Source organism: Budorcas taxicolor, chromosome 12 (genome assembly GCF_023091745.1).
Source record: "Budorcas taxicolor isolate Tak-1 chromosome 12, Takin1.1, whole genome shotgun sequence".
Lineage (NCBI taxonomy): Eukaryota > Metazoa > Chordata > Mammalia > Artiodactyla > Bovidae > Budorcas > Budorcas taxicolor.
In genome coordinates, this window is record NC_068921.1 from 86,785,624 (window position 1) to 86,797,779 (window position 12,156).

Genomic DNA, 12,156 nt, shown 5'->3' on the forward strand with positions numbered 1-12,156 from the left:
GGGCGCGCGGGGTCGCGGGCGTGCCGCCGCGTCACGTGGCGCAGCGGGCACGTGCCTCGGGCCGGTCACGTGCGAGGCGGACGCGGGGCGGAGCCCGAGCTCGCGCGCTCTCGCGAGACCCGCGGGGGTCACGTGCCGGCGCGGGAGCGGAGCGGGCTCACGTGACGGGCGCCGCCGGCCGCGGGGCCTCCTTCTCGCCGCGGGCGCAGCGCCGGGACCTGCTGCCCTCCCGCCGGCCCGCTCAGTCCCCGGCCCGGCCCAACCGCCACCGCCCCGCCCGGCTCGCGCTCGCGCCCATGGCGGCCCCCGGCGGCGCCCGGCGACGGCCGCTGCTCCTGCTGCTGTTCGGTGAGAGGCCGGGCGGGGCCGAGGGCGCGGGGGCCGCCGGCGGAGGGCCGGCCGCGGGCGGCGGGGGCTCGGGGGCGCCGTCCGTCCCGGGCGGCCCGGCTGCGGGCGGCGGCGGCCCGGCTGCGGGCGGCGGGGTCGGCCCGGGGCCCGCTCCTGGGGCCCGTTGGCGGAGACGTGGCTTCTCGGCGCTGCGGTTCGGCCGCTGGCCGTGGGGGCTCCGGCGGCCGCGGGAGCGGCGAGCGGCTGCAGCCGAGACGAGGGCGGCGCGGGCCTCGGTCCCCGCGGGGCGCAGGGCGGGCGGCGACCCCGGCCCCGGGAGCCCGCCCTGCGGGCTTTGCCCTTGGCCCTGCGGGCCGGCGCGGGCCGCTGACCTGCGCTCCGACGCCGCTCGCCCGCCGGGCGTCCTCGTCGGGTCGTAGGGACCTCGCCCCCCCCCGGGGAGCTTCAGGGAGCCCGCGGTGGACGGAGGGCCCGGGCGTCACGGTGGCCGCGCTCGGCTCTGGCGAGGCGGCGTCGGAAGAGCGGCGCGTGCGTGGCTCCGGAGCCGCGCGTGGCCGCGCGTGTTTTCTCCGCGGAGGGATTGTGCTCTCTTCCGTTTGTCCTAAAGAGAGAGGGACCGTGTTGACTTGAAGGGGAATCACTACCCGGTTCGATTTGACCTTAGGGCTGTTGAGAGCACTCTCTGTGGCACTTCTCTCCTGGTCCCCGTGACACGGGAAGAGGAGAGCGTCAGCGCCCGAAAAGTGCTAGCGGGGCGCCCTAGAGCTCAGCAGACGCAGAGGCACTTTCCACCCCTACCTGCGGGGGACTGCGGACATCTGCTCTAAGGTCCTGTGGCTGGGGACAGATTGAATTTTGGTTTCAGGTTCTTGCTTTGCCTGTTGTTGTAAAATGCATTCTTTGAGCTGCAAGACCAGCCGCAAGGGGTGACCTTATTCCAGCAGCAAAGCTGGAGCCTTGCTCTCCCTGGCAGGTGTCCTGAATTAGGTGAGGAGCTGCTGGGACGAGTCCTGTCGTGTCAGGACGGCTGGCGTTTCTTTATTTGAAAAGCTTGCCTGCGTTACAAGTTTATTATTGTGTTTCATGTTTTAAAAACTCACCTGATGAAGAGAAAAATCCATAACTTCCCTACATTGATAGCTTGGAGTATCGTGCATATAATTACTTTTTTGATAGCTGTTTTGTCATGTCTTTTAAGTTTTATATTTGATTAAAAATCCATTTTTTAAAAAAGGTTAAGAGCTTGGATTCGGATCTGTTTAAAGTAATGTTTAATACACAACTTCACCAAAAAGCATTTTTCTGAAGATGTTTCTGAGTTCTAAATTACAAAGTCATCCTGCATTAATAACTAGAAATTTAAGTTTCGTTTGAAAACTTTGTAGAAAGCTAGGCAAGTGTGAACTGAAACTTTCTGATACATAGGTCATTATGTAATGGGACTCTTGACTGTTGATGTCACCAGGATGACCTTCCCCTTTCAAAATGATGAACTGTTGCTTACAAAATAGGGGAAAAAATTTTTTTTAACTGATACTGTTACTGTCGATTGTGGGAGTTTGTCAGTTACCCAGGTTGGGGATCAAATTTTTCACTAGGTTTGAAGTTAAAATGTTTTAGGTCCATAATTTTGAATTTATTTTGTTAGATCCATGCCAGGCTGTGGTAGTCCATTGTTTGTGCATCGGAAAGACTTGACTCCATGCGTGTATGACCCACACTACTTCTGAAGCATCTGTTCAGCTGTGTTGTGATTATTCTTATGCCTGTATCTTCCTTATCCTACAGCCTATCTTGGCCTCACACACTAAGTGCTCAGGACCTACATGAAGAGGCGTCCAGTTTGACAGCAGTGCCCCTTAGCAGAACATGCATGTCAGCTGTTCAGAAATGTAGACAGTAGTCTTAGAGGTTGTGCTTCTGTGTGAGGGATGGCTCCTCGGTCTTTTTCTTCTTTTACGTCTTCATACATGATCAGGTATCACTGATTATAAAAAAGTTGATCTTAGATTTAAAAGAATTGATCTTAGATTAGAAAGTGATTTCTTTAAAAAGCTAATGAAGAATTTATTGCCTTGTTCCTCCAGGTGGCAATCTCTTTCATGTCTCAAGTGAGTATGTCGTAATCTGGGCCATAATCATTGCTCACCGAGTGCTGGAGAGAAAGTGCAGGTGTGGTGAGCTTGGCAGCACGTGGTCTGAGTCAGCAGGCCCAGTCCCAGATGGGCTCTGCACTGTTGCGGCAGTGTGACCTCGAGCACGGTGGTCAGCTCCCCATCTGTGAAAGGGAGTCCTCATAGTGTCTACCTGTTAGAATGGTCACAGTAGCTCAGTTATGTGCAAAGCCCAGTTCAGGTGCTCGTTAAATGCGACACTGACCTGACCGTCTGTCGGGTGCCTCGGGTTCGGTGATGAGCTGGGCAGGTGAAGCCTTGTGGCGCTGAACACGTCGGTAGTAGCAGCGCGCTCTGAAGGCAGGCCCCGGCCCTGTTCTCAGCGCTGCGCTTGCTCCAGCTAACTTGATGCACTGACGGTTCTCGCGTCAGCTCACTTATTTTCACTACAGGTGCCTAAGCTGAGGGTTTGGTGGTTCCTCCGAGCCCAGCTCATCGGGCCAGGAGTGGCAGACGACTCTCTTCAAGATTGAGCTCTCACCTCAGGCAGGCGTGTTCCCACAGCTTGTTTTAGAGACTGGAATGTCTCCAGATGGGAGTTTTCTGAAGGAATAAGGTGCTTACTCCTCACAGGACCCTGGAGAGAGGATGGCGGCAAGTCCTGAGTGAAGGGCTGCTCGTGGTGCAGGTTCTGACCTTCAGGAGGGACACTCCTCAAGTTACTGAGACATTCTGACTTGAGCAAGTGGTATTTTTATAGAGGTAAAAAGAAACTTCTGATCGTTCGCATACACGCATTCTCTTATAATTTTATGTGCAGACATTTTTCTCTCGACCAAAATCGGCTTGTGGTTTCTTGTTTTAACTGAAACATTTCTGGGCCTCTCCAGAATCCATGTGGGTCTCTAGCGCTGCTGAAGGCTGTTTGAAGTTTGTTTAGTAATATTTCTTTGTTGTTCTTTGAAAGCTCAGGTCCTCAGCATGTTTACTAAATGAGGGAATTATGTGATTGAAAAGTTATTTAATGTGGAGTGTTTTCTAGTGAAGGGTTTTGAATCAGTAGGAAGCGTTTGGTGATTTAAGGAACTCTTACAGGAGAGCAGCTTGGTAGGAGCTGACGAGGGAGGCGGTGGCCTGACCTGCCGAGCCCGTGGAGCGTGTGGTGGCCCGTGGCTCCGCAGCCGGGCTGGGCCGCCCAGGCCTGGGGCGCCCGTGGGCACCGGGCGCTGGTTGGTGTCCAGGGTCTGCCCGTCTCCGGTGCCCAGGCTTTGCTTCTGCTGCTGGGCCTGCGTTTGCCTGGCTGGCGTCTCAGCGGCTCTTGTGCGTTTCCCCTGTCGCTCTCAGAGGCATCTTTAAAACCTTCACTGTGTCAGAAGTGAATCGTGGGGTTTTCTCTCCCTTTGAAAAAGGAGTATTCATTGGTTGGAAATGATTTTAGTGTCGTCTTACTTGAATATTCTGAGGAGTAGCTTAAAGATTTGTGAATCGACACAGGCAGGAACGTCCTTGATGCCCTGGTTGGCTTCGTCCTTGGGTAGCGGCTTTCTCTGTGGTTCCAGCCTGATGTTTCTTCTACCTGAGGCTTACAGGTGGAGTGTGGGGATTCTGTCTGTTCTCCCCGCTTTAGGCCTAAGGAATGGTTGCTCTGAGGATTTTATCTGGTGCCGTTCGCGAGGATGGAGTGAGCTGGGTCCACCGGAGTTGCGGGGGCCGCGTGTGGGGAGCCAGCTGCTGCTCTCGGAGCGCGCCCGGTCGCCTCCGCTCTTAGAGCCATCGGAGGCAGGTGTGCCCGGTCCTGGCAAAGGGTGGGCAGGGGCCTGTGCTGCAGAAGCATGGCGCCGTGGGTCTTGGCACGTGGCCACACCTGTGCTGGCTGAAAGCTGCTTGGATTTAGAAGGGTCAGGACATCTGTTCTGTTCCTCTGTGAGGGAACCAGGTGCTGAAGTGCACGGCTGTAAACCTACCTTTGTGCCCGATTGGATGCACTTGTTGCTAAGCTGCCTGCTCAGACTGTGGCCCGGCGACCTGGCTCAGCTGTGGTCATGCCCAGGCTGGAGGCCCCGAGACAGCTCCTCCTGCCCTTCCCTCGGGCACCCGGCAGCGCCTGCAGAGGCCGCACAGCCAAGCCCAGAGCCAGTGGACTCGCTGTGTTTTGAGGCCCTTCTGGACGTGGGGGAAGAGCTCTGATCGAGAGTCTGCGGCTTTTCCTGCGCTCTCAGCAGCTAGATCAGGCAGCTCTTGAGCTGCAGCGTGGGCCCACCATTTGTGTAGAATGTCAGCGTTTGGTTCCAAGGTTCAAGTCCTTCCTCCAGGACCCTGCCCCGCCTCCCAGAGGTCCTCTGAGGAGCCGGCGTGAGGCTGCCTAGGCCCGGGGTGACCCCAGCTTGGCACACAGAGGGGGCGGCTTTCGAGAGGACAGTGTCACAGTGGGGTGGGGGGACAGAGCCCTGTGGGCCCAGCGCGTCCCGGTCTCTTCTGCAGTTAAGCAGCTTTCCCAGTAACAGCCACGCTGCTGCAGCTGTAAGCCACAGACACTTTGAGAGAGTCACGCGGGGGTCTCTCTGCTTGGGAGTCAGCAGGCCTCGTGCACGGCGCGTCGGCAGTGTTCGTGGTGAAGGATGGCGACGGGACCGCCTGCATTATGGCCGACTTCTCTGCTACCTTCCTGACCAGCTACGACACCAGGAGCGGCCCCCAGGTAGGAGAGCCCGGGCCTCCGCGCCGGCTGTGTGCGCGCGACGGGCCCGCTTGACTGCTCGACCCGTGTGTGTACCGTGTCACGCACTGCGGTGTCCCTCGGTGCCTGGGTGCCCTGTGCACACTGGGGCTGCAGTCCCACAGGCCGGCGTGAGCCCTGCTCCCGCCGTCTTGTTCTGAGCCCTTCTCGGATTTCCTCGCGGTCGTGTTCTGCCGTCACAACGCAGGGCTTCGTCATGTCAGCCACGCTGACTTGCTCGCCCGTCGGCTGTAGCTGAGCTCTCGTGCTCTGTTTACGCCTGGTGTGCAGCTCTGTGAATACGGCCTTTTTGGATCCGCTGCTTTTGCTTTAGATGAACTGTCGACACTGCAGGAGTCACGTGTGAATGTGTGTTGGAGGAACAGTGTGACTGCACGGGCTGGACTAGGGCGCCCCTTGCGGCTCTGTTAAGACAACACCGCGCTTCTGCAGAGTGAGGGCTGCCTGCTGCTGTTCGAGGCCCCTGACAGATGAGCAGCCTTTCTCTGTTTTTGTGCCCTGCTCAGTCGCATCCAACTCTCTGCGACCGTGTGGACTGTAGCCCGCCAGGCTCCTCCGTCCGTGGTGTCCTCCAGACAGGACCGCCGCGGCGGGAGCCACTCCCCTCCTGTGCTGGTTCTTCCTCCGCTGACCGCCTGTCTGTGGGCTTTGCGCTGCTTCCATTCACGTCTGCTCTTGTGAACACGTCCTTCTTCCAGATTTCGCTGTCGGTGCTTTACTGAAGCTCTGGTTTTCCTTACCCATCCCCACGTCCACGGCACGCCGCCTGCTGGCCCCTGGAGAGCAGTGGGGGCCCAGGACTGCCAGGAGGACAGGCGGGTCCTTTGGAGGCCCCTGGACACGCCAGCCGCCCGGACTCCTCTTGATGTAAATGATATTTGTCAGACAGAAGGGAGCTCTGCAGCCTTGGTCCATGGAGATGCCTCTCATTGCAAAGACTCGTCCGGGCACCTCTTAACTTCTGCTTGGCTCTTTTGGGTTGGAGTTTTTGAGTGTTGTTTCATTGTACGTTGACCGTGTTATGCAAGTGGCATCGTCTGTCTGCAGCACGGTGACTTCCCGCTTCACGACATGTGCCTCCGCCACGGCGTGGTCTGTCTGCAGGGCAGGGCCAGGACAGCTTCCCGCTGGCCACTTGCTCAGCCCGGGCCGTGGGGATGGGCTCTGCTGGTTTTGTAGTTGTTGTTTTGCTTGTGATAGTTCACTCAAACTGTTCTGCAGTAAACTTCACCTTCTCTTTGTTTAGAGAGACAGGTTCTTTAAATAAGCTCTGGAGCAGTCACGAAGGGCTGAGAGTACCAGCTCGTTCTGGAGCCTAGCATGAATCATTTCAGTTTACGTGACAGCTTTATTTTCGTTCTTGTGTGAAGTAAAGTTACATCAGTGAAGCAAATGTTAGTAATTAGGTCATCCTTATCTTACACTTGAATTACTTTTTGGTCTGTGACTTGACATAAAATACTTTGTCTTTTGTTTTTATGACAAACGTATGCATTGACGGTGGCCTCTGAGGTGGAGAGGGTCTGGGTTCCGAGCTGTGGTGGTTTCTGAACTCTGTAGTGAGTAACCCATCGTCATGTTGGTTCCAGAACAAGTCCTTTGAGCTGCCAGCTGGTGCGGAAGTGTCAAACAGCAGCTCTTGTGGCAAAGAGAATGCTTCTGATTCCAGTCTCGTGATCACTTTTGGAAGAGGCCACACGCTGACCCTCACTTTCACCAGAAATGCAACACGTTACAAGGTCCAGCTGATCCGCTTTGCTTATAACTTGTCAGACACAGACACTTTCCCCAATTCGAGCTTCACAGGTAAGAACCCGTGTGGACCGGCGATGGGGTGGAGAGAATTGGGTTGGGGAATATCCAAACTGCTTTTAAGCAAGCGGTTCAAGGGTCAAGAGCTGGTTTTCTAAAACACAGGAGTCAAGACTGCGGAGTCGGCGACCGACATGGAGGCCGACGTCAACACGACGTACCGGTGTGCGAGCAAGACCCAGGTCCACATGGGTAGCGTGACGGTCACGCTCCGCGCCGCCGCCATCCAGGCCTACCTGTCCAGCAGCAACTTCAGCAGGGCGGGTGAGGACCCCGCCGGGGCCCTGGCCCCCACTGTGGGGAAGGTGCCCCCCTCCCTGAGCGTGGGCTCAAGCAGGGTCCAGGGCAAAGCAGGCGGACCCTCTGCCTTCGTCATGGCGTGGATGGGGTCGGGCGGCAGTCTCCACACAGAGGCCTCGCCCCCCCACAGTCCCGCTCAGGCAGGCGGGCCCAGGGTGCCACTCAGGAAGACTGCGTCCTCCTCCTGGGAAATGAGGGTGCTGGCCTCTCGGGGGGCCTGGGGGCCCAGCGGTCTGCAGAGAGTACCCTGGGCACCGCACAGCCTGCTGTCTGCTGCTGCTGACCCCCCCACATCCTGCCGCTCAGCTCACAGGTCGCCGCCACTGCCTGGGGGGAGGGTGGCATTCCCCCCACCCTGCTCCGTGTGCCAGCCTTGCTTGGCGGCTCAGAGTGGCTGGGTTCTGGGCTGCGTGGCAACCCTGTGGCCCTCCTTGTGGCCGGCAGCAGGCCTGGGCCCTCCTGTTTCCGGTGGGGCTGCGAGGCCTTCTGGGCCCTGCACAGCCAACAAACAAAGGTTGCTGTTTGTGATCAGAAATCTAATGTTAAAAAAAAATCCAAAGAATGTTTCACAGCAGGTGAAAGTAAGGTTTCCGTGCCTGTGACTGAGCTTTTGTGGGGAGCAGCCACGGGCCCTTGCCCTCCCACTCCCACACTCACGCAGCAGAGCTAGGTGGGTCCCGGCGCCCACGGCCACCGCCCGCAGCAGCCACCGCCTGGCCCTCCTCAGAGGAGGCCGGCCTGCCTGCCCCTGACCCCGCAGGCACGCTAGTGGCGGGGCAGGGGCTGAAGGAAGCACCACGTGATTGGGAAACGTGTGGCTAGAGGCCCAGTCACAGGGCTGAGGGGCAGGTCCTGAGGCCGCCACGTGGCCCCGGTCAGGTCAGCCTGGAGGGTCCTGGCTGCTCCTAGCACAGCGAGCGTGTGAGGCATGGGTGCGACCCGGGGTCCAGGCGCTCGGGGGTACCCGAGGCAGCGGGTCATGTGCTCTTAGGAGCCTGGGTTTGCAGTTAGCAGCTGAGCGTGGGCCTCAGCAGAGGGAAGCGGCAGGGACCTGGGAGGTCAGGCCAGGCAGCGGCGTCTGGTCCCCTGACCTGCCCAGCCTGGACACGCCTCACTTGACGGCAGCCTTCTGCTTCTGGGGCTCTGAATGCAGGCACAGAGGCTGATGTTGCTGTTAAAGTAGACAGCTGCCTTGTTTTCAGAGCACTGGCCTCAGCAGTTTCAGGCTCACTGCAGAACGGGAGAGGGTACAGGTTCCGCACGTGGCCTGGTCCCCACGCAGGGGCCACCCCGTCAGCGGCCACGTGGCGGTCTCTCTCCACGGAGGTGCGGCACGGGCGTGAGGCCCCGCCGCCAGCCTGCTGCACGGGCCTCTCTCCCCGCTGGGGTCACCAGGCCCACCTGTGGCCCCCTCGTCTGCCAGGTGCGGCCTCCTGCCTGCCCCACCTGCACTGAATGGGCCTGACCTGCCCACCCCACCCCGCCCCGCCCGCCCCGCCCGGGCCTGTGGTAGTTGTGACCTGGGCATGGGTCTCAGCTCCGAGCCTGACGCGTGGGGCTGCCCCTGCTGCCTCCGGGGCACACAGGGCTGGTGCCAGCCTGTGGCGCATGTCCACTGTCCCCACCTGGCCTGGGCGCTCCTGCCGCTCTGCTTCTGCCTTCGGGCTGTGTCCAGCACGGCGCACAGGCGCTTGGACAGCGTGTGTGAACTGCCACCGTTTAAAATGGCCTTGGAGACACTGTCCCAACAGCATAGGACACAGCTGAGGTTTTGTTCCTGGCCTCACGGGAGGTTTGTTCTGCTGGAGAGGATGTTTTTGCGGGCGAGGGGCCGCTGAGGCCCGAGGGCTCCAGGAGCAGGAGGAGCTGGGAGTGCAGGCGGGTTGGGCGGCCAAGTGCCTGCCAGGCCGGGGGCAGCCTGCTCCTGCCCAGCGTTTCCGGAGCCCCGCCTCCCTGGAGGATGAGCACACTCACCCCACTGTCCCCGCAGAGACGCGCTGTGAACAGGACCTGCCCACTCCGACCACGCCACCCCAGCCCGCGCCCACCCCAGCTCCCGCGAGCCCCGTGGTGTTCAGGTACAGCGTTTCTGGCAGCAACGGGACCTGCCTGCTGGCCAGCATGGGGCTGCAGCTGAACGTCACCTACAGAACAGTCGACAACGAGGTGGGCCGGCCAGAGCCCTGCTCCCTGTGCTGGGTCCTGGGCAGGCTGTGGGTGGTGTGTCCCGCGGGGCTCGGCTGGACCCCCATCCACCCAGGCCGCTGTCCTGAGGCCGCAGAGCCTGGAGCTGCCATCTCTTCGGGGCAGGCTCTCCGAGTGTCCACCAGGTGCTTAGGGGTCTCGGCTCATCCTCGGAGATGACAATCTCCCTGAGGCCAAGGGTCTGGGGTGGCGTTGAGAGACGGAGGCCTGCCCCTCCTGCAGGGATGAGAGCCGGGGAAGGCTGCCGGAAGTATCAGCAACCGTCTGCATCCAGCGGTCTTCCCCTGTGTGGACTTGTGTCTTTCTTTCTGGTTTGTTCTGTGAACAGGCCTTGAAGCCACTGCCTCCTGGCCACCTCTGCCTCCGTCTGCTCACAGCCCGGGGCCTGGCAGGAGGGGAGCTGACCTCTTGCTCTTCTTACAGACAGTGACCAGAGAGTTCAACGTGAACCCCAACAAGACCACCTTCGGGGGGAACTGCTCCACCACGCTGGCGACTCTGTCGCTCTCCAGTGAGAACCTCCTGCTCCTGGTGCTCCAGTTCGTGATGGTGAGGCCCCCCCTTGTCTGCGGGACCCCTGGCCCCCTAGCCCACGCCCATCAGCAGAAGCCTCACAGTGCGTGGGAGCGCTGCAGGGGCCGGGGTGACCCGGGGCCTCGGGTGCTGTCGCCGCACACCTGGAGCCGCGCCCCCACGCCCTCGCTCTGCACACCTGCCCGGGACGAGTGCAGTCAGCAGGAGACTGGGGACGCAGACTTGGCCCTGGTGGATGCGCGTGCCTCACTCTGCAGTGGGCTGCTGCGCTTCTGCTGATAAAAGCTTTCCCGGAAAGTTCAAGGTTGGCTTTTGGGGAGCATGGCTCCTTCAGCCCCTATCCTGGCAGGCTCTGGCTCTGGGCAGGGACTGTAAGGAGCCGACTGGAGCTCTGTTCCCGAGACGACAGGCTGCCTTCTCGCTCCTGAGCGCTGTGCGGTCTCCTCCTGTGGCTGGGGGTGCCGGCAGTCACCGTCACCAGTGGGCGACCCCCAGCCTGATGGGGACCATGTGCTTGTCGTCTTCTCTAGAACGAGAGCTCCAGCAAGGTTTTCCTTCAAGGAGTCCAGCTAAACCTGACTCTGCCTGACGCCGAAGGTGAGACTCCCACCCCCACCCCACCCCCACCCCACGTGCCCTGCAGGTGCCCAGGGCGCTCACCCCTCTGCCTTTGCAGACGTCAGCTTCACGGCCACCAACAGCTCGCTGAGGGCGCTGCAGGCCACCGCGGGAAACTCGTACAAGTGCAGCGCCGAGCAGCGCCTGCAGGTCACCAGCACCTTCTCACTCAACCTGTTCAGAGTGTGGGTGCAGGCCTTCCGTGTGGACGGGGACAAGTTTGGGCCTGGTGAGTAGGCGGGGTGGGGCGGTCGGGAGCAGGGCCCCCGGCGTCCTCTGCCTGCGTCCCTGACTCCGTGGGGCCAGTCCGGCTGCGGTGCTCCCACCGCCCTCCGAGCAGGGCTGGGGAGGCCTCCCCGCGAGAGCCGTGGGCGCAGCGGGGCGAGCCGGCTGTCTGTCTGTCCGTCCGCCCTGCAGTGGAGGAGTGCCAGCTGGACGAGAACAGCATGCTGATTCCCATCGCTGTGGGCGGCGCCCTGGCGGGGCTGGTCCTCATCGTGCTCCTTGCCTACCTGATCGGCCGGAAGAGGAGCCACGCCGGCTACCAGACCATCTAGCTGCAGGCACCGCCCTGGCCGCTTCCCTGGGCTTAGCTCACTGTCGGGGGCACTTCCTTGCAAACTGGTTTTCAAATCTGCTTTATCCAACGTGAAGTTCATCTGGCAACACTTACTATGCACAAGAGAGTAACTATGGAAATGATGGTGTTAATTTTGCTAACGGGGTTAACTATTTTGCTAACTGGTTAAACGTTAATATTTACCAAAGTAGGGCTTTAAGCGGGTGGGGGGTAAGAGCTTTTCTAAATGGGCACAGGCTCCACTTTGGTTTGGCTTCTTGAGACCCTGGCGTTGGGGCTTTTCCCTCAGATGTAAGCCTCACAGAGGGAGGCTCTGGTCCAAGGCTTTGGTGAAGGCGGTGGCCGAGTGGTGAGCGCGGAGGGTGAGACATAGACCTGGCTCCTCAGTTCAACCTCGGTGCCCGGCCCGGCCCCCAAACCTCAGGGCGCTCGGCGCTGGGTCCTGGGCCCCACGCTGTGCCTCTTGAGGGCTGGCACTTCTTAAACTAGAAAAATGGATGTCCTTTCCACTTCTTTGTAAAGGGGTTCTCCGTTTTCTGTTGGAGGTTTGGGTGACCTTCCGTCCGCCCCGTGTACAGTAGTTGCTCAGCTCTGCACGTCACTTGCAGCTCAGTGGGCTGTGTGCCAAGGGTCTCCTCTGGGACGCGATGCCGTGACGATGCTAATAAAACGTCTGTCTGTCTGTCTGGATTTCCTCATGCTTCTGTTGGCTCCTGTGTGAGGTGGCAGGTGAGCTGGGTCAGCAGGTCAGCTTGGGGGGACTGCCCCAAGACCAGCGACTCAAGAAAGGCCGTCTTCGGTTAAGACACAGCAGGGGAGCCCACTTTCTGGGGACAGATCTCTGTGGAAGACGGTTCCTTACCCGGTCCTACGAATTGGTGACCGAGGAGGGCTGCTCAGGCCTGAGT

The 12,156-nt window shown here is 59.9% G+C and overlaps 1 protein-coding gene across 1 annotated transcript; it reads left to right on the forward strand.

The window, feature by feature from the left end:
• Window positions 1–261: 261 nt before the first annotated feature.
• On the forward strand, window positions 262–11,930 carry LAMP1 (lysosomal associated membrane protein 1). Its single transcript, XM_052649881.1, has 9 exons — window positions 262–348; window positions 5,039–5,160; window positions 6,789–7,005; window positions 7,117–7,275; window positions 9,302–9,477; window positions 9,940–10,065; window positions 10,581–10,647; window positions 10,727–10,897; window positions 11,086–11,930. The coding sequence occupies exons 1-9, from the start codon at window positions 297–299 to the stop codon at window positions 11,223–11,225; spliced, it is 1,230 nt and encodes a 409-aa protein (XP_052505841.1). The 5' UTR covers window positions 262–296; the 3' UTR covers window positions 11,226–11,930.
• The last annotated feature ends 226 nt before the right edge of the window (window positions 11,931–12,156 follow it).

Coding starts and splice junctions, on each gene's coding strand:
- LAMP1 (XM_052649881.1), top strand. CDS start 297: ATGGCGGCCCCCGGCGGCGCCCGGCGACGGCCGCTGCTCCTGCTGCTG. Junction 5,161..6,788: donor ACACCAGGAGCGGCCCCCAG/GTAGGAGAGCCC, acceptor TGTTGGTTCCAG/AACAAGTCCTTTGAGCTGCC. Junction 7,006..7,116: donor CCCCAATTCGAGCTTCACAG/GTAAGAACCCGT, acceptor TCTAAAACACAG/GAGTCAAGACTGCGGAGTCG.